Here is a 25,224-nt window from a genome sequence, read left to right on the forward strand (position 1 = left end):
GCCTAATTGAAAAGGGGAAACTGATTTAAATTGCTGGAATTACAACCATATTTTTGTTTCAGTTGTGATCTATAAAATTGTTTTACCCACTATACTTTGGTCAGATAGATTTGTATGTTTAACAACAACAAAAATGAATACAAATAACGTGTAGCTCCATTGAAACCCTTTGATGGGTCAGAACTCTTAACAAAGAAATCTATTAGGGTGTCCTGTCCATCTTGTAACAAATATAAGCTCATTAGTAACATTTGAATATTTGCACAACAAAGTTAATTTTTAAAGCAGTTCCATTCAATATGTTTAATGTGAAAACTTGCTAGGAAGTTAAACAATCCATAATTGTTTGTTTAAAAAGATGGATCAAACTAGGGTTTTTTAATAAATAGAAAAATCTTCACTTCAATTACATTGTTGCTAGGGGAAAATATTACACTGGAGAAGATGAAGAGGTGATCTGTCCCCTGCTGATCAAAACGGTTACAGGTGCTCTGGTGAACTGAACTGAACTGAACTGTATGCCCGGAAAAAAGGAGAAGAGAGCAAATAAAGAGGAAGCAGCAACAGGTCTTGCAAATATTAACAAACCACAAAAGTAACAGCTTTGGGCTATTTTCATCTGATTCTGGTCTGCTTGTTGAAAAGTTTCGTTTAAAAAATCCAGAGACTATAAAGCAACTTTTTTAATGCCTCGCAAGCCTACTTTAAAGGCCTATCTTTGTTTACTTAAAAGCATTGGCGGGGCCATCAAGCTACAGTAGCACCAATCTTTGCTAACAGAAAGGAGGAAAAACTAAAGATAGCAATTAAAGTTCCACCTCAGTTATATGTTTCATCCTTTAAAACATTTGGTTAATGATTACACTGGAAGCCTGCAGCACATACCTATTAAAGCAATTGTGCTGACACATTTTGAGAGGCAGACTGCCTTGGTTATTACATTTCTTATAACGCCAATGGCAGCAACTGCCTGGAGTTCAGAAAAGGATGGAGAATCCATTGAAAGTAATAAAAACAGCAAAGGTCCCGAAAGCACAGCAGTTCCTGATGGAGGATGGGGCTGGCTGATTGTTCTCAACTTTTTTCTTGTAAGTAAGCAGCAGCTAAGTTACCGGTACTATGTAGTGCATGGTTTGGTGTTGCTTAAAAGTCATGACAAATACAAAAGGCGCTTGATTTTATTTGTGTGTGTGTGTTTGTGTGTTTGAAACTATATAAAGAACTTAAGGAATGAGTAAGAATTGTTGCCCCTTTGGTAAAAACTTATCAAACATTTGCAGATTTAACAGAATGGAAAACATCAAAGAATACAAATTGTACAAGATCCATACACTAGCATCTTTCTAGAGCTAGTTTCTTTAGAGTAAGTACTATGAATTTAATTGGATAACTATTAGCTGAAATCATGTGCTGTGCTTAGTTATAATTTTGTTTGGTTTTAGCATTTAGCCAGACATTTTGGCTTATGCAACAAACCATGGTTGAGTAAATTTTGGCAAATAGATGGCATATATGAATCCATGAGACTCCTGCTGTCTCTGGTAACGAGCAATTTGTGCTACTCTGAAGAACGTAGTAAGTATGGTCTGTATAGAAGTTACAATTGATTTATGGTGATGAATGTGATATACCAATCACATATCCCTCTCCAGATCATGCTGAAAGTAACATCTGGAAAACTGGTGGCTTTCTATTCCTACTGCCAAAAATTAACATCTGGCTAGCTGTGACGCAAGTTTGCTTTTGGTTGCGTGTCAGTTCTCTACAGAAAGGGAAATAGTACAGTGCCATATAGCATGAATTACAGCAAACAAGAGATGACAAGAGTGTGAGCTCAGTGTCCTCAGGGTACTCTTCCAGGTAGGGCTACAATTAACAGTTTAATCAGAGCTGAGCAAATCCCCTCCAAGTCATGGTTGCCATCTACTATTTTACCAGGAACTCTAAACCAGGAGAACCCTAATATTATGAGCCTGTTTTCTCTGAAGGAGCACAACTTCAACAATCAAAGATGGTATAATCTTGACATCACTAGGCTTCTGAGGGAACAGCCACTTACCCTTTGCTTGAGGCTCACCCTGCCTCAAGCACTGACTCAGGACATCACCCATTGGCCAAAGGAGGAGATATACAATTAGGTATTATCAACATACCTAATATCTCATCTCTCACTTTGAACTAAGTAATGATCTTTTCCAGACACTTTACGTAGATGTAAACAGAACAGGGGAGAGGATACCTTTGTGTCTGTGATCTGTGGCACATCCATTCCCCCATTGTCACTACCAACCAGATTTATCCGGTTGCAAAGTAGAAGTATCCGATTGGAATGCCAATTCCAAGCTTTCACAGGGGATTCAAAAGGATACTGGGATCCCCAACATTGAGGGCTGCCCATGGGCTTTGTCAAAAAGCCCAAATATTTTGTGTGGTGTATCAGAGAAACAGGAGAAAAGCAGAAAGCTGTGTAAGTCAGAGAGAGAAAAGTGTGGGGAAGGGCAGAAATATATGAAGAACTGAATGCAAAGGGAGAAGGGTATTAGAGCACTCCCCCCCGCCACCCAATAGCATTCTTGATACAAAGGATTGATTAAGAAGCTTATCCAAATGTAAAAATAAAATAGTTCTATTTAACTCTGAATAGTTTCTAAAAGAATAGAAACGGCCAATTCACAATCTGCATTCTGTGTCACTGTAATGTGGGTTTTTGCAGCAAGGGAAATGTTGCTGTTTAGAATTTTGTTAGAAGCACACAACTGCTAGACAATGCCAAGAAAAGTCTAGCCCCAGGCTGTATAAGTTTGATGGGTTAGTTGAGTTGGAGGTTGATTTTATTGTAAAGTGGAAGCCAAAAAAACCTCATCACAGTTCTTTCTTCCATCACAATTATGTTTCTCAGGATATTTTCTAATGGCCAACCTTATCCTACGGTGACCAATAGGATGCCTAGGGCCCAGCCCTGCCACTGTCAGCCCAGTACCTAAGCCACATCCCTTTCTCTGTTTAGAAATGGGACTGAAAACGTTTTGTCCTATTGTGGGCCCACAGCAACACTGGCCCTGGGTCAATTCCATAGCAAACTTAAACACTCATCCCATCTCATTTGCTGTCTGCCATGCCTGGAAAGAGAAACTGAGGCACAGGAGAGAGGGCATTATTTGAATCTGTGTAGACAGGATATAGACAGAAGTGGTACAGTTGACATTGTTACTTAACTTTCAAACAGCTTCTGAACAAAAAACCCTCACCAAAGAATTTTGAATAAGCTTGATTCTTATGAATTGAGAACAATATGCTGACTTTGTAAACCGCTTAGAGAGTTGTAAACACTGATATATTGCTTTTGAAAGATATTAACTGGATATGAAACAAAAGGTGGGAATATATGGATGCAAAGATATTTTAGAAATCAGAATGTGTGTAGAAAGGACAGAAAGCAAGAAACATTTCAGAAATGAAAATGATTTTTAATGAGTTTAAAACAAAACTTCAGGGAATGCCTGACTTACACAACTATTTGTGCAATGCCAATGGAGACCAAAACTATGTACCATTTTCCATACAGTTGTGCAATGATTTCATGTGTGCAAAAACTAGTCTATATAACCGTTTCTCCAACAGAGCCCTGGCATAAAGCAGGAATTGTTCAAACAGGCAGTCCTCGTTTAGTGGCAGTTGAGACAGCCTACTTGGTCGCTAGGTGAAACTGATACTATGCTTATGATCTACTTCGCATTTCCTTTGGTTTTACACACTTGGGAAGATTGTAAATGTGAGGATTGGTTCAAAGTTACTTTTTTATCAGCATCACAAATGCAAACAGTTGTTAACCAAGGACTTCTTATAGTTAACGTTTATAATGTGTAGCCAGTTTCTTCCAGATATATTTTTCCTTTTTAGCTTAAATTCTGAGGGCATTCCATTGTTCAAAACATAGCTTTGATTTCTCATTATATCTGAATTCATCTTTTCTGGTGTTCTTGGCCAACCCAGGACTACTCAGCCTGATCTTTATCAGTTTTGTATGAAAACTTTGCCGTTTCCTCCCTTCTTCTATTCACCATCTCAAAATGCTGTGATGTTATTTAGACCGACAGGTCATAGCTCAGCCAAAGAAGTCCAAAACATAACATTTATGCTTTAAAAATACTTTGTATCATTATTTTAGCACTCATATGACAGGTTTCAAAATATTCATTAAATACAAGCTTTCAGCAAAGGTCACTCATTCCTCTTAATTTTTTTTCTTCTCAGATCAGATACTAGCTGGTCTTTTGGGCTCTGCTGGGTCTGTCAGTGTGATACCTAGTTTCATCCTCTGATCATTGAAAGATAACACTGCAGAGTTTCACAATAGAGTGTCAATTAATACTCCATTTTGCATTTCAATTAATGTGATACGGATGATTTTTGTAGGTAAATGTATTTGTGATTGGAACACTGAAAAACTTTGCCATTTTCTTTGTGGCTTTTCAAGAAGACATTGGTGGCTCTTCTGAACATGTCAGCTGGATTGGTTCCATTATGTCCTCACTTCGATTCCTAGCAGGTTGGTATAATATTGGTTTAAGTGCATGCTTAAATGCATTTCACTGGACTGTGCTGAGATTATGTTAGTGTAAGGTCAGTTCATGATCAGTGTCCAATTTGCGAAGTCTTCCCCTAGAGCTGGGGGAAGTGTCAGTGTACTCTTACTCAGAATGCCAAATATGCTTGCAAAGCCTAACCCCCAAATCCCTACCTATATCTCTGTGAGTTAAAACTATTTTCCCAACTTTTAGTCATTCGCCAATCTTGTTTACTGACCATAGCTCACACATTAGAGTTTTCATGTGTACTTTTCATAAATCAAAGTCTTTATAAAAACCATTGTAAGTTTAATGAACAAAAATAGGTAGTTTGGTAGTTCCTTAAAGCTTAAATATTTTCACCTCAGTGTTTTCTGTCCCAGAAGTGGTATCTATTTCTCAAGCTGTCATTAATGCCAATTTCCATCTGCTCTTTTCCAGCACCTCTGGTAACTACAGTGTGTGAAATGCTAGGAGAACGGAAAACTTCCTTGTTAGGGGCTCTGCTGGTTGGTGCTGGTTTTCTTGTTAGCACACTGGCCACAAGCATTCCTTTTCTTTGGGTCTCTATGGGACTCCTAACAGGTAAGCGTACCATATCAAGTATATTTAATAAGCCCCTCCAGAAACTTTCCAGAAATTGAAATTATACATGAAGATAATTTGTATCACCTACTCATTGTCCAAGGTTGGATTTTCTGGGCATTTTCACAAAGCTATTCCCTACCAAAGAGATCTGTAATCAGTTTGGAGTGGCAGTGCTGTGAAACAGAAAAGGAAACAAGCTCAATGCAATACAGAAAAATAACCCCTCAATATAGTGGACAGTTCAGAGGGAAGAGGAATCCATTAAATGGTGAATGAGATATTTCCAGCCCAAAAATACAGTTGGCTTTGTACTTCAGGAAAGGCAGAAAAAGGAACCAATGTCAGATGCTGCTTTTAGCCGGCTGTCTTAGTTATTCACATCATCTTTAATGTTGTTTCTGCCTGAATTTTGGACAACAGGATCCCCCCCCAAAAGTGCATAAAATCCACGCAGCTAAATTGAGGCTGTTAAATGGAATCCTACTATAACTGACTATTTTAAATTGATGTTCTGTCCTTAAGTAATTAGGGAATACTTAAAACCATGGCATTTAATTTGTTCCCTCCTACATCATCTTTTGAGGAGCATGAATAATTGCTTACCTGAGGCAAGGCCAGAGAGTACTCAATCGTACTTCTTTACATTGTCCTTAAAACTTTAAAAGTTCTTGATTAAATTGAATGCTTGTATTGGAGACAGATACAAAGATAAAATATTACAAAAGCTTTTGTTATATCACTATTGTGAGAAATATATTCTTACTTTTATATCACTTCACATTAAGAAGTTGTTCAGATATTTACATATAACACTGCAATATTATATAGTATGATGGCATGATGCTGATTCTGATAAGGCAATGATTATCCAGGGTTTTAAGGTTTCCATGTCTGTTGTATGTATTTTATTCTGGAGAAGATTAAGCCTTTGACATAGTATCATATCACAGAATTATGGTCCCTAAATGTGTACTATGTTAGCAACTGAGTTACTCTTTTGTTAAGTGACATCATTTCAAATTAAGAATTACTGCATTCAAAATAAATATACCAAACCTCAGACTAGAGATTAGTCTGTGACTATTAGTATGGAAATTCTAGAATGCAACGTTAGCAGTCAACAATCCAATCTTTTTTTCCTTTTGTTTCCAACAGTATGTTGGAAGTAATTATTTATCTTGTTATGGGGGGAAAAGTAAAGACTAAAATGCAATAGCTTCAGAGTTAAACACTGTGTATTTGTGCGATTCATTATATGTTCTCATGAAAGGCTGTTTTAACGAAATGAAATAAAAACACATTCCTACAGAAGATGCTGCTTCTGCTCATGATGTTTTCTTTCTTTAGGGCTGGGTTTTTGTCTGCTATATCAGATAGCTGCTGTCATGGTAGTTAAGTATTTCAGGAGATACCTGGCTCTAGCCAATGCAATTGGTCGCTCGGGAATGGGGCTGAGTGTTGTGCTAACACCCCTTGTCCAATTCCTGATAGAAATGTACGGTTGGCAAGGTTAGTCATCCTCATTTCTTATATCTTCACACTGTTAATATGTGAAAGTAAGTTGATGTTAAACTTAGTATTGCAGTCAAATAATAACTGATTCCTCATTCTCTTTCAGTCATTCAGTTTCCTGAGTGAGATAAATGAGAAATCTGCTTTGTATCCTTTTGATACAAAAGGAAAGATACATTGTGCTTTAGATTTTCTATTTTAATTGCTCTAATTTTCTCACAGGACAATTTGTGAGACACATGGGAAACAAATACTGTCAAAATAACATTTTAGAGATTAAAACAGAGGTTCATTTTAAATAGCTAGAAAACTTTTTTTCTTTTAAATTTCACTTAGTATAAATATAAAAATTAATTCTGGCCTAAGGTGTTCATCAGTATTTGGGGGGGGGGGGGGGTGACATCTCGGAAAGATGGGCAATCTCTGAGGATTGTCCAAGAGCCAAGGTGGCGCAGTGGTTAAAATGCAGCACTGCAGGCTACTGCTAGATCAGCAGGTCAGCGGTTCAAATCTCACCGGCTCAGGGTTGACTCAGCCTTCCATCCTTCCGAGGTGGGTAAAATGAGGACCCAGATTGTTGGGGGCAATATGCTGACTCTCTGTAAACCGCTTAGAGAGGCCTGAAAGGCCTATGAAGCGGTATATAAGTCCACTGCTATTGCTATTGCTATTGCTATTGTCAAATGCATTATTATTAATATTGTTATTCACTTAAAGTGATATTTACCATATCTACTACTAATGGCGTTCATTTTTATCTTTTTCTTTTAACGAGAATAAAAACTTTGACATAATTTCAGGCAGTGCTTAAAGTAGATTCCATACAGCATAGAGAATACGGAAATTGTTGGATACTGCTTGAAAATTATCAAAATAAATAACCCTGAAAAGAAATATTTATCCATATGCTAGTTAGTTCTGTGACTGTAATGATTTTTTTAATGATTTTTTAAAAATATCTTTTCCCATTCAGGGTTCTTATTGATATATGGCGGCATCATGTTGAACCTTATACCTTCTAGCCTGCTACTACGGCCAGTTTATAAGAAAAAGACTAGAGACATAGATCCTAAAAGTGAAGGCCAAATAGTTACAATAATTATGTTTCCAGAGATTTCCAGAGGCAGTGTAGATAAAATCTGCACCAGAGAATTGAACATTCTGGATCCTCCCAATCAAGAATGTGCTAAATCAGACAACCTACAACAGTCTCATAATTTAGCCCCAATTAACTACAAGTTTTCTGAAACGTCACAGAAAAACAGTTGTGTGGACGCCTACAAGAATGATAACCAAACTGGTGATCAAAGTTGCATCCAATCAAATGAGGAAGGAAAATCTAGGGTGCAGCCTTTTATCCAGAAGCAATGCCATCTTGTTGTTTGTCACCTAAAGAATCCCTTCTTCTTTATTTTCACTTGGTCTTTTCTCTTCAGTCAGCTTGCCTATTTTATCCCAACTTTCCACCTTGCAGCCAGAGCCAAAACATTGGGTATTGACCCAATGGATACTGCTTACATCATATTAGTAGCTGGTAAGAAAAATCTTGAACTTTTAAAATGTTTCTTGTAAAATGTCACCATTACCTATCAATGCAAATCATGATAATTATGTAATCACTAATTACATATGAAGCACATCAAAATGTATAATTGTTTAGGGTTTAAAAGTCAACTCAAAAGAAATCAAGGAATGTGTATTGATTCAAATTCAAAATTTGAACTCCATTATTAGACGAATACTGAAGTGAAGAATAAATTACAATATGACACTGGGAAAAAAATATTTAATATATAGCTTTATGAAATGTGGTTATGCTGTAACTATTAAGACGTTTTATTCAAAGGCATGCTTCTATAATTATGTAGTTTTGGAAAGCCATCTTAATAACAACAAAATATGTTCTTAAATTTTATTAGCATTAAAAAAATCATCTCAGTACAAAACTGCTTCCATCTTTATTACATATTTTTCTTAAGAGATAAACCAATAGTTAAAATGATTTTGTTATTTATTTTCAATTTAAACCAACCCTTTAAATTTTGCTTGAAAACACTGATGCAGAATAGGGGTTAAGAAACTGAGGTATCAGAGGGAAATCCACCTTAAACTGGATAATGGATTCTCTTGAGGCAAAATCAAGCTCCTTATGTAGCAAGAGAGCTTACCAATGGGCAATTTGGGGGATGGAGAAAGTTAAGGGTAAATTACTCCAGATTATAAACTCCAATTTCATTTAACAAAGCATTTTGCCATAAAATTACTGACCAGAGCTTGTGAATAAGTGTAGAGTTTAATCATAGAAGAAATGTTTAGAATTCTCAGATATGAATGTATCAGATAGAAACAAAACTTCAGCTCCATATGCCTAACAAAAATAAAGCAAAAAATGTAGTATTCAACAGTCATATAATTAAATATACTGGGCATCAGTCAATTGAAGGTGGAGCTGAAGAAAAAAAAGAAAGTGAGGGAAAAAGAGTCTTCCAATGGTGAAAAGATGCTTTACTATAGCATCCAGGAATTTTCCATACAACATACTGGACAATTTTTGAGACATGGGGGAATTAGGGTCACCAGGAATTTGGTGTTGAATCTTGATAACGATAGAACTGAAAATATAAATGCATCGAAGACTTACCACTCAAATAAGAAACATGACAAACGAGGCCACAGCCATCCAGTGTGAGCATCTACCAGCAAGTCTATAAGTAGTATAGAAAAGGATATTTTAAATTGCCAGAGTGATTGTTTCTATTTTTCCCATTTTGCAGTTTATTTTTGCTTCATGTGAATTAGAACAATCTGGTTACCCTCAGACTTGGAATGACAGTTTATAAACCACTTTATAAATATTTACCATAAACACCTCACAGTGTTTTGCAGCATAATTTTTCTGTTTATTAATATTTTAATTAAAATTAAAAAAAATAGAGGGGACACAAAATCTGATACTAGGATCTAGATATTATTGCTAGGTATATTTATGTCCACTGGTGCTAAATAAATTTTAGAAATTTATAAAGTGACAGTTCCTTCTTTTTGAACCTTATTGACCCAAAGAATTCTGTTTTAGAAATCATTATGTATTTTTATTCTGTTTTCTTTTAGGGTTAGTAGAGACAGTCAGTTTACTGGTCTCTGGCTGGATTGCTAATCAAAACTGGACTAAGACATATCATTACCATAAAACATACCTCATTCTTTGTGGGCTCACTAATTTGCTGTGTCCTCTGGCTACCACCTTCCCATTACTTATGAGTTACTCTGTAACTTTTGCCATTTTCAGTGGTGGATATCTTGCACTGCTGTTTCCTGTGCTGGTAAGTGGAAAAAAGTAATTGAACAATTAAAATATTAGAACAGTAGCACTTTCCAAATGATGAAATTTGCTTCAATTCAGTCAATGCTAGAGAACTGGAGAATTGCATGTTTCAGGTCCAGTAAGAAACATGAATTTAAGAGGCAGAGAAAGAATTGCACTGAAACACTGAAAATGCTTTTTACTGATCCTAATTTATTATGAGTTTTACTGATCTGTACTTTCTTGGGTTTTTTTACCCTTGAAAACATTTCACTTCCCAGTGGAAGTGGAAACTTTTGTGGAATGAGGCATTATACTTTTTTTTAAAAAAAGCAAAGACATAACACCTCCGAAATGTAGTCAGGTGTAAGGGACTTCATTTCCTGCTTTGAAAGCTGCTAGGCATATTTGGCTATTAATAGACAAACAGCTAGGACATGATCCCAAATCACATAACACATTGACATTGTGATATAGTTCAAATCTGAAATTTGCAGAGAGGAAGTTGTTTTGGAATAGTTGGGCTAACAGGAATTAATATTTTAAAATTTTGTTGATTTTTAGTGGCTATTTTAAAATTTTTGAGATATTGTCTTTTGAGTTTGATTTGCATTCAACATATACTTTGTACTATGTAAAACTGAAACCTGTATTATCAGTATCACCAGGATGCTTTGGCAGCCTCCAAGGAATCTGAAATGTTAGCTCCTTTAGAAGACACTGTTCATAAACTGAAACCAACAGTTCACTCTTATACAGTATTAAAATGTGCGTGTGTATGAATGTTTAACAAGGGATAGACTTTTTTTGTCTTTTAATGTTGGCAATGTAAGAAATTTTAAGGTTCCTCAACTCATATGATTTGGTTTTGCTCTGTTATAGCTGTGTTATAATTTTATTAAATTACAACAATGGTATCTATAGTAATATAAAAACATGCCTTTATCAAGCTTAGAATACAACAAATCTCTCTGTCTCTCCATGCACTATGATAAATCTGTTTACCTGTCTATTGAATAATAAATACTGCTTCCTTTAACAGGTAGATCTTGTAGGCGCAGCCAGATTTCACAGTGCCTTGGGAGTTGCCTCATTCATTGCTGGGTTTGGAGTTATTGTTGGACCTCCTATAGCAGGTAACATAATTATTATTTTCTTTCCTTGAAAAAATAATTCTAACCGTACAGCACACTGTATTTTTCTTTCAAAATACAAATTATAATGTGACATATATGCATTTACATTTAGGAAAAATCCTATCAAAAGTGTAAACAAAGGGAAAATAAAACTACCTGTGTACAATTTGGCAATGTAATACTTAGTGTTACATTTCATATTTAAATATTTTTCTACTCTCTTCCTCACTTCATCACCCTTTAAATCTATTTCTAGTAAAGAGCAGAGATTTCTTTCTGTTCATAAAATGCCAGGTTATGTTAATAGTGCTGTGTAAAGAGTAATAGCAGAATGTATCAGCCACAATTACTACAGAGAAGAAATCATTACCTTCCTTATTTCTTCCTCAGTCCCGTCTTGTACTAAAGTTGTATTATAATTTTCTTTTAAATTTTTGTTAATAGATATCAGAGCATTATCCCTTTCTACTATTATAAGATTATCTCCTTGTAGGTCCAAATGAGTAGCTTAGTTCCTCAAAAAAATGTATGGGTGTACACAAAGCCAAAAGCTATATCTTAAATATCTATCAGCCAAACAGATGCATCACTGAAATTATGAAAAAAAGGTTGAAAGTCCAGGTAAACTATATAGATAGATTTTGACTTCTATGTTTGTAGGTTAAGGATAATACTTTTCAATCTTTAAGGTATTTAAACAATAAAAATTATTCAATTGTAAAAGGCTGTGAAATTCTGTGATTTTCAGGAAAAGCAGCTGCTTTTACAACAGAAAGAGGGGTGCCTCCAAACATTGTAAACCACACCTTTTGAACCCTTTGCACAGCCCTAGAAATAATAATTTGAATATAAAATATTTGTCAATTCTTAATTATAAAGGAAAACACTCATGTTGTACTACAGACAATGCATTTACTGTATTTTTCAGAGTATAAGACGCACCGGAGTATAAGACACACCAAGGTTTTGAAGAGGCAATTTTTTTTTAAAAAAAGTAGGTAGGTAGATAGAGGGATAGAGAGTGAGAGAAAGAGAGAGAAATACAGTAGGTAGGTAGGGAGAGAGTAGTGAAGTAGGTAGGTAAAGGGATAGAGAGAGAGAAATACAGTAGATAGGGAGAGAGAGAGAATAGATAGATATAGGGGGGAGGGAGGGAGGGAGAGAGAGGGAGAGAGAGAGAGAGAGAGAGAGAGAAAAATACAGTAGGGAGGTAGGGAGAGAGAGAAAGAGTAGGTAGGTAGGAAATCACTGACAATCTGCAGCACCTAAGGCTTTGTTTCTGCTGGTACAGCACTTGATCAATGTAATTCTTATCAATCAGTTAAAGAGCTTTCTAAAAGGAAAAAAAGCTTTTGCACACTGCAAACCTCCCAAAAATGGCCTGTTTTTCACGAAAACAGGCCCATTTTTTTTTTAAAAAAAGGCATGAATAGCCTTGGGGGGGGGAGGCTTGCAGAGTGCCCCTGGGGGGCAAAAATGAGCAAAAAATGGCCCGTTTTTTTTTTTGAAAACAGGCCCTTTTGGGGGAAAAAATGCATGCATAGCCTTATGGAGGCTTATAGAGTGCTGCTGGGGACTGGGGCAAAAAAGGCATTTTTTTTGCTCATTTCTGCCCTCCCCAGCCCCCAGGAGCTCTCTGAAAGCCTCCATAAGGGCTAGGCAAGGCTATTTTGGTGAAGGGGGCAGGGCTTCAGGAGGCAAAAAATGCTGTATTTGGTGTATAAGATGCACCCAGATTTTTAGCCTGTTTTTTGAGGGAAAAAAGGTGCGTCTTATACTCCGAAAAATATGGTATTTTTATAAAGGCAGCAATGAAGGTATCCATTGTTCAGACTAGATATCCTTTGGGAAAGATGTTGATAAGTGGAACATGAATAAATAGTAACAATAAACATGCTACAGCACCAATGCTACAGCTAGACCAACTTGTTTACATCTCTCTCTCTCTCTCTCTCTCTCTCTCTCTCTCTCTCTCTCTCTCTCTCTCTGTGTGTGTGTGTGTGTGAGAGAGAGAGACAGATAGGTGGAGGTAGAAATGTGTGTTTTTCGTATTCATACAAGTATTTTATATTAATAGAAAAAAGATCCTATTTTCTAAACTAATGTTTTCTTCGGTGCAATGCTACACTAACAGTTTCACTGTCTACTTTCATCATTGCCCAAGCTAAATAGTTACATTTATCCAGTTTACACCAAATGTGGATGAAATACAATCCTTGTTTAAATTTCTAAAGCTTAATTAGGATCTTATATTTCATTTGAAATGACATGACCTATGTAGTGAGGGAATTAATTAAAATGATTATTTAAAGCTATTTTAACAGAAGCTCAAAGCCAATAACGCAATTTAACAATCTAAGGGAAACAACAACGTTAAAATTTCATTTAGCATCCATGAGGAAAATAAGGAAAGGATACAAGTTTTGATAAAACTAATGTCAGCCGATGAGAAAAAAGGAAGAAAATGTTTATTGAACTAAACCAGGAATAGGAAATTAACCAGAGAAACTTAATCCCTTTATAATAGAAATGCAGAAAGAGGATAGGGAAATTGCACAGGTTCTACCTGGAATCTTTGCATCGGTCTTCACTGTGAAAGATGTTAATACAGGACCCACACCTAAAGCATATTCTAGGGAATGGGGCAGGGACTGCCTCTGAAGAGCTGTGCCAAATAGAAAAAATGTAAGGTTTTAAAATTAACACATTAATAACTACAACATGATTTAGACTTCTTGAAGAATGTCTAGTAAATATTTAGAAGTGTTAACTTTTAAATCTAGCTGTTTATTAATCTTCCCTTAGCAACTAGCAACAAAAATGGTAAAACCACACCCGTCTTGCTTTCTTTGGGTATGGTGCAGTTGTCAAAGTGGATTTTGAGAAGTACTGGTGAGACAGGATTCATTTCCAGAAGACAATCATTGTAAAGTTTCTATGTGTTTTAAATTGCAATTGTATCCATGCAACCTATTTACATAACTGAGATTAATAGTATCCATTGGATGTGGATTCAGTGATTCAAGATATGAAACCTAAAGCAGAACTTTTAAACAATGAATAAACAATTAAACTACATGGTTATATACTTTGAGCCCAATAAAACCTATATTCTTAAAACAGTAGAGGCTTAACTGCAAAAATTTTCACCTGAGGTAAACATTTCCTTATAATACGCACTGGAAGTAAAACATGAACACTGGATTTATTAGGAAAATAACTAAAAACAAAATGGCAAGTACTGTTTTTAAATAATTGTGTAGGTAACATCATTTGGTATAATCAGGATATGTTTCAAAACCTATTTCATAGCCCTGAAACAAACAGAAAAGAGTAAGTGAAATAATCAGAAATATGATCATCTCCATATACACCATGTTAAGGCACTTGAGACTTCAAAAAAAGAATAGGGTCAGAATTTCATATGTAAATGGTAAATGTGCATATTCTATCATATTTCTAACATTTGAGTTCATTCAGTGCAAGTTATCTGCTGCAGATTTAAATTAGAAAAAAATATATAGTTTAAGGCAGGGGTGTCAAACTCAAGGCCCACAGGATCTGGCCTACGGGGCCACCCTGGAAACAGCAAAGGACCGACCTGTAGGGCCTCTACCACCAGAAATGTATCTGCGGCCCTCCCAAGCTCCGTTTTCACTGGCAGTGTTGCAGGAGGGCATTACAGCTGAAAATGGAGAATCAGGAGTCCGTTTTCACTGGTAGAGCACTCAGGCTGCCACAGGCGCCCCCAACATGAGTACCATCAAACTGGCCATATATGGCTGTTATTTTAATGAAGAGAACTAGACTGGCAAGGATCTTATGATCCCCTAGTAATTCAATTCATACATGTAATACACAGAAGCACCATCTAAGTATGAATCAATAGAAGCAGATTTTCAGACACGATCTACTCCAGAGTCCTTTAAATATGAGCCATACTGTTCTAATGTGGGAACAAGCCCTCTGGTGGTAAATTTTAATAGTTTGCCAGAGCAAGAAAATCCTCCGCAACATAATTGCTATGGGATCCTGGGGATTTATTCCCAAGTAACCATGTGTACACCAGTGAGATCTCACCAAATAAGAGATCAGTTCATTCTATAAATGTTAGGGATAGGATAAGAATACATTGCTTCTATGAATGTAAATACTTTTTCAAAAGATGTGTTTTACCCATTTTCAAAATTGTTATTACTTAAAAGTCTGTGAGTCATCATATTAAAGAGTATTACCAAGATTCATTCTATATACATTACATAAAATTCACCAAAACTAAAATCTCCTTATATGTGGGTGTATAAGAATGTTTAGTCTGAACACAAGACTGTATCTTCTGCACCATTCAAGTACTCCATAGCTCAATACTACTGTAAAAAGCCTCCATCTCTTCTTTGCTGTCGAACAATGTACTCAAATGTGGGATTCAGTAGATCCTAAAATACAGATTGAGCAAGCAGAAAAATTAACAGACTGGTTAAAGAAAAACTGAAACAGATTATTATTTAATAAACATGCCATGAAGAAATATTAAAGGGATGAAATATATTTACCTTGGAATACAAAATCAGCTCCTGCAATTTAAACCAATTAAGGTGGATTAATATATAAAACACAATCTTTATTGTCACTTGGATTAAATGATGCAAAGCCAGTATTGTTGAGGTACCTACATAGTTTTTAAGAGTTGCATTAGTAATGATATGAAAAGACAGCTACACTAAATGAGAATGATGTAATAACCAAACCCTGTTATTCCTTACTTACAGGTTGGCTGTATGATTACACCCAGACATATGCATGGTCCTTCATTTTGACTGGTATATGTTTCCTTGTTTCATCCATTTCATTATTCTTGGAACCTTTAGCCCAAAAATGGAGACAAGAAAGTTGAATCCACTGTATAAGCAGATAAGATTCTGCAATTCTCCAAAGGCCGGTCTTGTAGAAGTCATAAATTTTCAACAATAAACTAATTATGGGACAGTGACTACAATGTGTCTTTCAAAAATATTAATATTCTGCATAACTATAACTGTAATGCTGTAACTATATAATTTCTGTATTGTTGCATGTGGTCAAATAGAAGCTGCTCAGCTATTTGTTATGGATGCTTTAATTTTATTCCTACAACTACCAATGAGTCTGAGTCTCATGGTCAAAATGGCCTCTTTGAATTGTTTCATTTAGCAAAGTGTGTTCGAGTCTGAAAATTACTGCAGTTATCACCCAAAGCAAATGAAAAGGTAAATTAGACATCCCTTCTTGTATCTTGACAGCTGCTTGATTAATATCCCAAAATAGAGGAACAAGGGAGATGCAGGTTTAAGTATAACATCAGCTATATGCAGAAACTCACATGGTGTTACTCTTTCTCAGTCCAACCTACCTCATAGGAACATGGTGGGATAGAATGAAGAGCTATCTTCATGTAAGTTGCCTGGAGTTCCTGGAGAAATAGCAGGATAAAATGCTAATGATCAGTTTATTCATATTAGCGTATCATCACTCTTTATTTACAAATAAGCACACAAACTAAAAAAAAACATCCCTTCTTTTACAGGGCAAATAAAACTATATTCTGAGAATTAGGACAAAATCTCATTTTTGCAAAAAAGAATCCCCCCCCCCAAATATCAGACCAAATAAGGAAGCAAGTTTTGTAATTCATCAGTTTTCATATTTAATACCGGTAGTCCTCACCTTACAACCACAATTGAGCCCAAAATTTCTGTTGATAAGCAAGACAGTTGTTAAGTGAGTTTTGTCCCATTTTATGGCCTTTCTTGCCACACTTGTAAAGTGAATTTGTTAAATTATTAACATAGCTGTTAAGTGAATCTGACTTTCCCATTGACTCTGCTTGTTAGACAATCACAAGAAGTGATGATATAACCCTGGGACACTGCCCATCATAAATATGTCAGTTACCAAGTGTCTGAATTTTGATCATATGACCATGGGGATGCTGCAACTGTCATAAATGTGAGAAATGGTCATAAGTCACTTTTTCAGTGCTGCTATAACTTTGTTGTAACAAATAGTTGTAAGTCGAAAATTACCTGCACGTTGAGGTTTTTAGTGTACCTAAGAGAAAGGTTTGAGAACAGAAGTCATTTTCACTCCTTTGATCTTACTCCAAACTTTTCCAAACAATGCTCTCCAGAAATGTCCGATTATGAGTTCCTTTTAATTTTCAAATAACACAGGTAGGACTTACAGTCCAACATCCACAAGACCCCATGTTAGGAGATCTATGGGTGCAGTACTCCAATATTTCTTGAAAGTGTGGAACTGGAGAAAGTTAGGTATATCGAGTTACCAGAATTAGAAAACTCAATTGGTTTTATGTCCAACAAGGAATATTCACTCAAAAGTAAAAATAAAACCTTTGAATTATTATATGAATGTGCTTATCTCACATTACAAAGTTTATATAATAGGACTGCATTTGTTCAGATCTGAAAATCATTGTAGTTTGTTACATGTACGTATGTGTGTGAATTTATATCACTTCCTAATATGTGATTGAGGTGAAACATAAATTTGTGGGGGTGGGGTGTTATAGAGTGGATATAAAACGCCTACACTCCCCTGGTTAAAATTTCAGGTTTTTGAGATTTTAAAAAAATCAGACCAGGATAAATCACTTCAGAATTTTTTCCACTTTTAATACAACCTTTAAGCTGAACATCTGAAAATCAATTTTAAGTTTTTTAGGGGAGAAAATAAAAATGAAATACTTACAATAACATGGCTGCATAAGGGTGCCCATCCTTTTCAGAAGTCAGGCTATGGCTGTGTTCAGAATTACACTGTTTCCCCGAAAATAAGTCTTCCCCGGAAAATAAGCCCAACCAGGCTTTTGAGTGCATGTGCTAAAATAAGCCCTCCCCCGAAAATAAGCCCTCCCTGAAAATATTGCAACACAGCAGCAGCCATGAGGTGACCACACTCACCGCCTCCTGCACCTCAAAAATAATAAGACTTCCCCGGAAATAAGGCCAAGTGCTTATTTCAAGGGTCAAAAGAAAATAAGACTTATTTTCGGGGAAACACGGTAACCAATAACATTCAAAGTGATGTTAAATAGCCATGTACAGGTTGACAGTACATACCTGCCATCAATTAAAGTGACTCTGATCAAGCCCATATATTCCATACATTGGATATACCATGGAACTATAGTGATGACAGTCATCAGCAAATAGAGAAAATATGACACAGCAGTGACATTACCAAGAACTGGATGTCCAGCTGTTTTAGTTAGATTATTATTATAAACCTTTATTCATTAAACATAAAACTTAAGTCAACTGAACATTTAAAAATGTATCACAACTATTATTGACTGGTGCAGATAGTTGATATGGGTTGCTGCCAGCATCCTAGATATCAACCAAGTACCTTCTTAAGATTTACAATGTTCTGAGTAGCTTTTTTTTTTTTTTTTTTTTGCAGTTCCGCTGGTGTTATTGCAGGAAGCTGCAATTTATTGATGTATTTTGTAAACATTTTGGACATGATACCAAGTGCCCCATAATCATGTAGGTTCGATGGCCAGGTCGTGATATCTCATTATTGTTGCTGTTGTTATTATTTTGATATCTGCTCAGTTGCCTCTTATAGTAGAAGCCATGGTCTGTACAGAGCCTACAAAGCATCAAATGGATCTCATTGGAAGGTATCAGTCAGAAGGGTACAAATTTTTTTCCATACATTGGATATACCATGGAACTATAGTGATGACAGTCATCAGCAAGTAGAGAAAATATGACACAGCAGTGACATTACCAAGAACTGGATGTCCCTCCAAAACTTGATGAAAAACCAACAAGGAAACTGGTCCAAGAGGTTGCCAAGAGGCCTATAGCAACAATAAAGGTTAAAAAGGAGTGCCTGTGGATTTTACTCTGCTAGTCGTTGCTGGCTATAGGGGGCAGTACTCATCTTCATTTTAAGGCCATTGAGTCAGAGCTCTCGGAAAACATTTCTAAGGTCATGTGGCCAGCATAACATCACAGAATACTGTTATCTTCCCACTGAAATGGTACCTATTTCAAGACCCGAGCTCCATGTGACAGGGTGAGAGGTCCTGTCCTCGTCCTAGCTCCTGCTAACCTAACATTAAAGGAACTGCAGGAATTTCTGGAAAATACTGATGGTGTACTAGATGTGACAACCATCTTCCATATTCTTCATGTCTGGGGTAGAGTTGCAAGACGGAAGCCTTTTCTTTACAAAGAAAAAACATCCAAGCCCGGCTACATTTACAAAAACCTATTATCAAGTCTGAGAAAAACATGTGGGGAAAACATGCTATGGTCCTGATGAGATCAAGATTGAACTTTTTGGCCATAATTCCAAAAAATATGTTTGGTGTAAAAACAACACTACGCATCAGTGTTGTTTTATACACTGTGTTTTGCAATAGTGCTGTTTTGTGCCCACAGTGAAGCATGGGGGTGGCAGCATTATGCTTTGGGGCTGCTTTTCTTCAGCTGGAATAAGGGCTTTAGTCAAGGGGGAGAGAATTATGAATAGTTCCAAATATCAGTCAATTCTGGCACAAAAACCTTCAGGCCTCTGTTAAAATGCTGAAGATGAAGAGGAATTTCACCTTTCAGCACGGCAAGGACCCAAAGCATATCTCCAAATCAACAAAAGAATGTCTTCCCCAGATAATCCAAGTTCTGGAATGGGTCAGGCAGTGCCTGGACCTGACTCCAATTGAAAATCTCTAGGGTGACCTGAAGAGGGTTGTGCACAAATGCCCTTGCAATCTGACTGATTTTGCAAGTAGTAGGCAAAATTCCCAAGGCCAGATATGCCATGCTGGTATGCTCCTACCCCAAGACTGAATGCTGTCATAAACTCAAAAGATGCTTCAAAAAAATGTTAGTCTAAGGTACACTTATGCAACCAGTTTATTGTAGGTGCTTTATTTTTATTTTTCCCTCTAAATGATTTGCTTTTCAATTGAATTGAACAGCTTATAGTTTATATTAAAGGTGGAAAAAATCTGAAGTGATTTATCTTGGTCTGTTCTTTTTTTACATCTCACAAATCTGGCATTTTAACAGGGGTGTACAGATAATCCTCAACTTACAAACACGATTCAGCCTAAAATTTCTGTTGGTAAGCAAGACAGTTAAGGGAGTTTTGCTCCATTTTATGACTTTTCTTGCCACAGTTGTGAATCAATGCAGTTTGTTAAGTCAGTCATATGTTTGTTAAGTTAATCTGGCTTCCCCATTGACTTTGTCAGGTCACAAAAGGTGATCAGATAACCTCAGGTTATCTTTGAAGTTACTCAACACTACAACTGTTATAAATACGAGTCAGTAGCCAAGTGTCTGAATTTTGTTCACATGACTGTGGGGATACTGCAACAGTCCTAAGTGTGCAAAATGGTCATAAGTCTCTATTTCAATGCCACTGTAACTTAACGAATTGTTGCAAGCTGAGGTCTATCTATATAGACTTTTTATATCCATTGTACTTATATCTTATCAGTTTTAATATAAAAATCAGCTCATAGATAATAGGAAATATCTGTGCCTGCCATGCAATTTGGATAAACATTACCAATTGTATCTATTTTACAAATGCATTGGGCTAGAATTCCCAAGCTAACACAGCCACTGACCATATAGTTGAAATTCAACACATATGATTATGCAGGATCATTCTCAGATTGTCAGCCAATTATGAGGCCTGTCTCTAAACAGAGTAGCTTGATGTAAATATGTTGCTTAAATATAAATAGGATGGAAATTTAGAATATAAAATAAAATCAATAAACATAAGTTTACTCCAACCAGCATTATCATTCTGATTCCATTTGCTAGAGGCTGTGTTCAAACATATCACTTGTTGGTTAGATTCATTCTAATATAAAATCATTAACACAAAGAAGAAAATTTTTGTGGGAAAAAATAAGCATAACTGAGCAATAGTTATATCTAGGATAGTGATTACAGTTCTGTGCACACACAATTCCTTTACTATACTTAAAAGATCAAAGTGGAAGTATCATTCTTTAAAGTGGCCTAGAACTTTGTTTTGTCAATGTTTATTAAATAATGTTATAAACTTCCTCTCCTCCTCATGATGCAATCTTTTGCTATGCTTAGGATCGAGGTACATGAACGATTCTCTGAAGCTGTTTGCTTTGGATTTGATTTTAAAAAATATTTCAAAGCATGCGAGGCCACAAATGTAGCAGCAGTCTGCAGTTGTTGTTTTAAGTAGCCACCTTTTTCCATGACTGAACAATCCAGTGAAAAGGCATGGCTGCTTTTCATTCTCATGTGATGCAAGCCGTTTTTTTGTAAATTGAATCCAAAGAACTGCAAATCCCTACATTCCTGAAAACATCAGCAAGAAAGGACTCTTAATGTATGAAGTACAAGAAGAAATGATCCTGATAGTTATTCTCCAATAATTGTAATTAAAGTGCAGCTTAGCCATAACCCAGTACTGACAATCACCCAATTCTTCTATAAACAAAACAAATAACAAAACAGATCCAACCTCCCGGTGGTGAAATCTATTGTTTTTTGCCACCGGTTCTGTGGGCATGGCTTGGGGGGGGAGGGGGTGTCATGTGACTGGGTGGGTATGGCCAACTTTTTTTTACTTTTAAAAACATTTTTTTCCTGCCAGTTTGGGCAAATAGGCAGGGAAAAAAAGGTTTTTAAAAGTGGGGAGGGGGAAGCTTCCTACAATCGCATGGATCAGCTGTGAGTTGCACAATCGTCAGCTTTTTAAAGCATTTTTTTCCTGCCTATTCGCCCAAACCGGCAGGAAAAAAATCCTTTAAAAAGCAGGGAAAAAGCTTCCGAAGATCGCGCAGCTCACAGCCGTCCCTACCAGTTGGGCCAAACCAGGCAGATTTCACCCCGGCACCTCCCCCTTTGTGTCCTTGGTTTTAATGACTGATTTTAACTTTTTATGTTTTATCTGTAAATGTAACTGTAAGCCACCCAGAGTTAATCTATGGTAAAATGGGTGTCCAATGAATGTTATAAATAAATACATAAATTTTATAAATAAATAAAAAGGATGCTATAAGAAGCCTTCCTGAAGTTTTAGATTCACTATTCTATCTTATGAAATAGATCAATAGAAATATTCCTATAATGTTCTGTAACCTTACCAATTCTTAACATTTCTTCAAGGCAATTTGCCTTTAAAACTCTAGAAGGAATGTTAGAATCTAGGGGGGAGGGGAGTGAAAACACAGATCAGCCTAGAAACCCTACTTAGTAGCCATGAGAGAACGAAGTCCAAACCCCCCTTGGGTGCCACTGACCTTTATTTAATTCTAAGCAGGTGTTAACTGACTCCTGTGCCAATTGAAGTCTGTGCATAGGCTGTTAACAATACATTAATTTTGCTGAATCTTTTGTGTCTGACAAAAACTTAGAACATGGATAGTTTAAAAATTGTTCAGTTCCATGCTGGCAAAAAAAGTGTTTGACATAAGTAGGCAAAGGTGCAAGAAAAAAAATCCAATTTAATCTAGGAATTAAAGGGTCTCCAACACCTTGCTTCAGTCATCTAAAATTTTCTGGAAAGCTTTCCAAAATATTTGAGAACATTTTGGTGGATAGCAATATATTAATGGCATTCCTAATTTGGGGGATCTTTCTTCTTATAAACAAATATTGCATATCATAAGCTGCTGAAACAGTGATGTTTTTAAGTCCAGGGCATTTTATGTTTCAATTGTGCTGCCACTCTACTGCCCCCAATCTCATCTGTCATTAGAGGGTCCTGTCTCATAGCATAGCATAGAAATACAATAACTGGTCTGCAATTATCCAACCAACCACTAGGTAGCAGCACAGAGAGCAAGAAAAATATTAACTCTGATGCTTGTTCAGATTTTTCCAGCCCAGATCTCTGTCTACTCTTTAATTTTGTAGTAAAACTTTAACATTGTTTGCCATTTTGTTCACTATTTATACACACACACACACACACATAATATCACCAGCCACAATAATTAAGCACCATGAATAGATTTAAAAAGGAACTAAAGAGATATATCCTCAAAATGATTTTTGTGCTCTCTACTGTGTCTTCCACTTCCAACAGCTAAGTCAATTAGCTGTTAACCCTGCCTTTTCAACCCAAGACATTTATCCTCTAAGATTTTTTTTAAAAAAATACCTCTTATACACTCAGCATGCCTAAGTTTGACTAAAATGATAATGTAATGGTGTGATACAATTTGTAGTAATGTGCAATGTTTATGTCTCCTGGATTCAAAACCAAAAACCATACAACAGAAGCCAACTGTGTGACTCTGGGCCAGTCATTCTCTCAGTCCAACTCACCTCACAGGATTGTTATTGTGGGAAAAATAAAAGGAAGGAACTTAAAAGGTAATTGGGGGGGGGGGAGAGAGAATCTAATAAATAATTAAATAAACTGCAGCTTCTGATATATTTTCCTAAATACTTCAGATTCATTTAGAAATGAAGATACCTTTATCACTACAAATTATCTTAAGTATGTAACACATGATGGAAAGTAGAAATGAACATACACACAGCACACTGTGCAAGTTATCTTTGTACCACTGAATGCTTTTTGCATCTCAAAGGTATAAAATGCATTTAGTGGTACTTGAATGTCTTGGTACATAGACATGCCATCAACAGTGCATAGAAGCCGTGATATCTTCCATGCCCTATTATTCTTTGAGTTAAAGTCCAATCATTACTGTCCTTAATAATTAAAGTCTGTCATCACCAGAACCTACCAGCAGCGGGCATTTCCATTTGCCTTGTTGAAGACTTAACACCAAGATTATCATGCAGGCTCCTGGGGACAGTAACTTAGTAAATAATGCACTTGGAAAACACAGGGATTTGCCTGAAATGTTCATCCTGTTCAAGAAGCATGCAAATTTAATTTAAGAATATAATCAAGGAATTTTATTTTCATATTTTTAATTTGATTCCAACCCCACCTGCCATACTAAATAATAATTGGCTTTAAATCAATGGTTCCCAACCTTTTTTTGCCCATGCCCCACCTAAGCATCTCTAAAATCCTGGTCTGCAGGTCCGCCCCCATATAATTCTTGCTTTACTCAAAAAGTGAACTCTACTCACACAGAGGAAGCCTAAAAGGTAATTAACTTGGGATCTTGCTTTCTTAAATACCTTTCAAAAATTCCACTTGTAGATTAGGATTATAGCATCCTCACTATGATGAATACTTTCTTATCATGTATCAAATCCTATACTTTCATTATATGTGATAAACCTTTACACATAAGGGTAAAGGTTCCCCTTGCACATATGTGTTAGATGTTCCCAACTTTAGGGGGCGGTGCTCATCTCCGTTTCAAAGCCGAACAGCCAGCGCTGTCCAAAGACGTCTCCATGGTCATGCTGCCAGCATGACTGAACCCGAAGGCGCACGGAACACTGTTACCTTCCCACCAAAGGTAGTTTCTATTTTTCTACTTGCATTTTTACGTACTTTCGAACTGCTAGGTTGGCAGAAGCTGGGAAAAGTAACGGGAGCTCACTCCATTATGCAGCACTAGGGATTCGAACCGCCGAACTGCCAACCTTTGTGCCAACCGTATTCCCTTTACGCATAATACAACTTTAAACTGGAACTAATTCTCCAGTTAGATCAAAATTTAAATTATTTAATGAAAATAAATGAAATCAATTTGATGCAAATTAATCAGGAATAAAGACCCACTGTTTTCAAAGGATTTTATCTAAATATGCTTAAGTCTGGAATCAAAGTATTTGTAAAAATACTTTATAAAGGTATTTTTTTTAAATGCAAAGATATCCTTTAACCAAACCTGGTTCTATCTCAACTGCAGAAACTATCACAGTAATTGCATAGCTTCTAGCAACCATTACAGATATCATTATCTTCTGGGATAGTTTTTGAATGCCTGATTTAGCCTGAAGCCCTATTTCCCTAGCGATGTCCTGTTTAACTTCAGCCAATTAGCAGCCATCTTTCCTGATCAATTAATTTTAATATGTTACAATCAGGAAGGCTCCCCCCCCCTTTCATCTAATCATATCTGGGATAAAATAATGGAGCAAATCTTAGCTCCATTGCTAAA

General features: G+C 36.2%; 1 protein-coding gene and 1 long non-coding RNA gene across 6 annotated transcripts; one reads left to right on the forward strand and one right to left on the reverse strand.

The window, feature by feature from the left end:
* Positions 1 to 41: 41 nt before the first annotated feature.
* SLC16A4 (solute carrier family 16 member 4) lies at positions 42 to 16,098 on the forward strand. 4 transcript variants are annotated; one of them, XM_014056004.2, is made up of 8 exons: positions 42 to 1,088; positions 4,417 to 4,549; positions 5,010 to 5,153; positions 6,504 to 6,665; positions 7,642 to 8,202; positions 9,780 to 9,991; positions 11,015 to 11,108; positions 15,878 to 16,098. In XM_014056004.2, the coding sequence occupies exons 1-8, from the start codon at positions 828 to 830 to the stop codon at positions 16,000 to 16,002; spliced, it is 1,692 nt and encodes a 563-aa protein (XP_013911479.2). In that variant the 5' UTR covers positions 42 to 827; the 3' UTR covers positions 16,003 to 16,098. The 4 variants fall into 4 exon arrangements, with proteins under 4 accessions (XP_013911479.2, XP_013911481.1, XP_087575982.1 ...); XM_014056006.2 differs by having other exon boundaries at positions 4,478 to 4,549; XM_087719856.1 differs by having other exon boundaries at positions 4,481 to 4,549.
* On the reverse strand, positions 8,438 to 20,773 carry LOC106540762 (uncharacterized). Of its 2 annotated transcripts, XR_015697287.1 has the most exons (5): positions 17,171 to 20,773; positions 16,498 to 16,557; positions 10,978 to 15,970; positions 9,866 to 9,988; positions 8,438 to 9,373 (listed from the first exon to the last, which is right to left on the reverse strand). It is a non-coding gene; the product is annotated as an uncharacterized LOC106540762 (long non-coding RNA). The 2 variants fall into 2 exon arrangements; XR_015697286.1 differs by having other exon boundaries at positions 10,978 to 16,557.
* Positions 20,774 to 25,224: the final 4,451 nt, after the last annotated feature.

The sequence above is a fragment of the Thamnophis sirtalis genome, unplaced genomic scaffold (genome assembly GCF_051295495.1).
Source record: "Thamnophis sirtalis isolate CommonGarterSnake01/CBP01778 unplaced genomic scaffold, rThaSir2_p1.2 scaffold_7, whole genome shotgun sequence".
NCBI classification, from domain to species: Eukaryota; Metazoa; Chordata; class Lepidosauria; order Squamata; family Natricidae; genus Thamnophis; species Thamnophis sirtalis.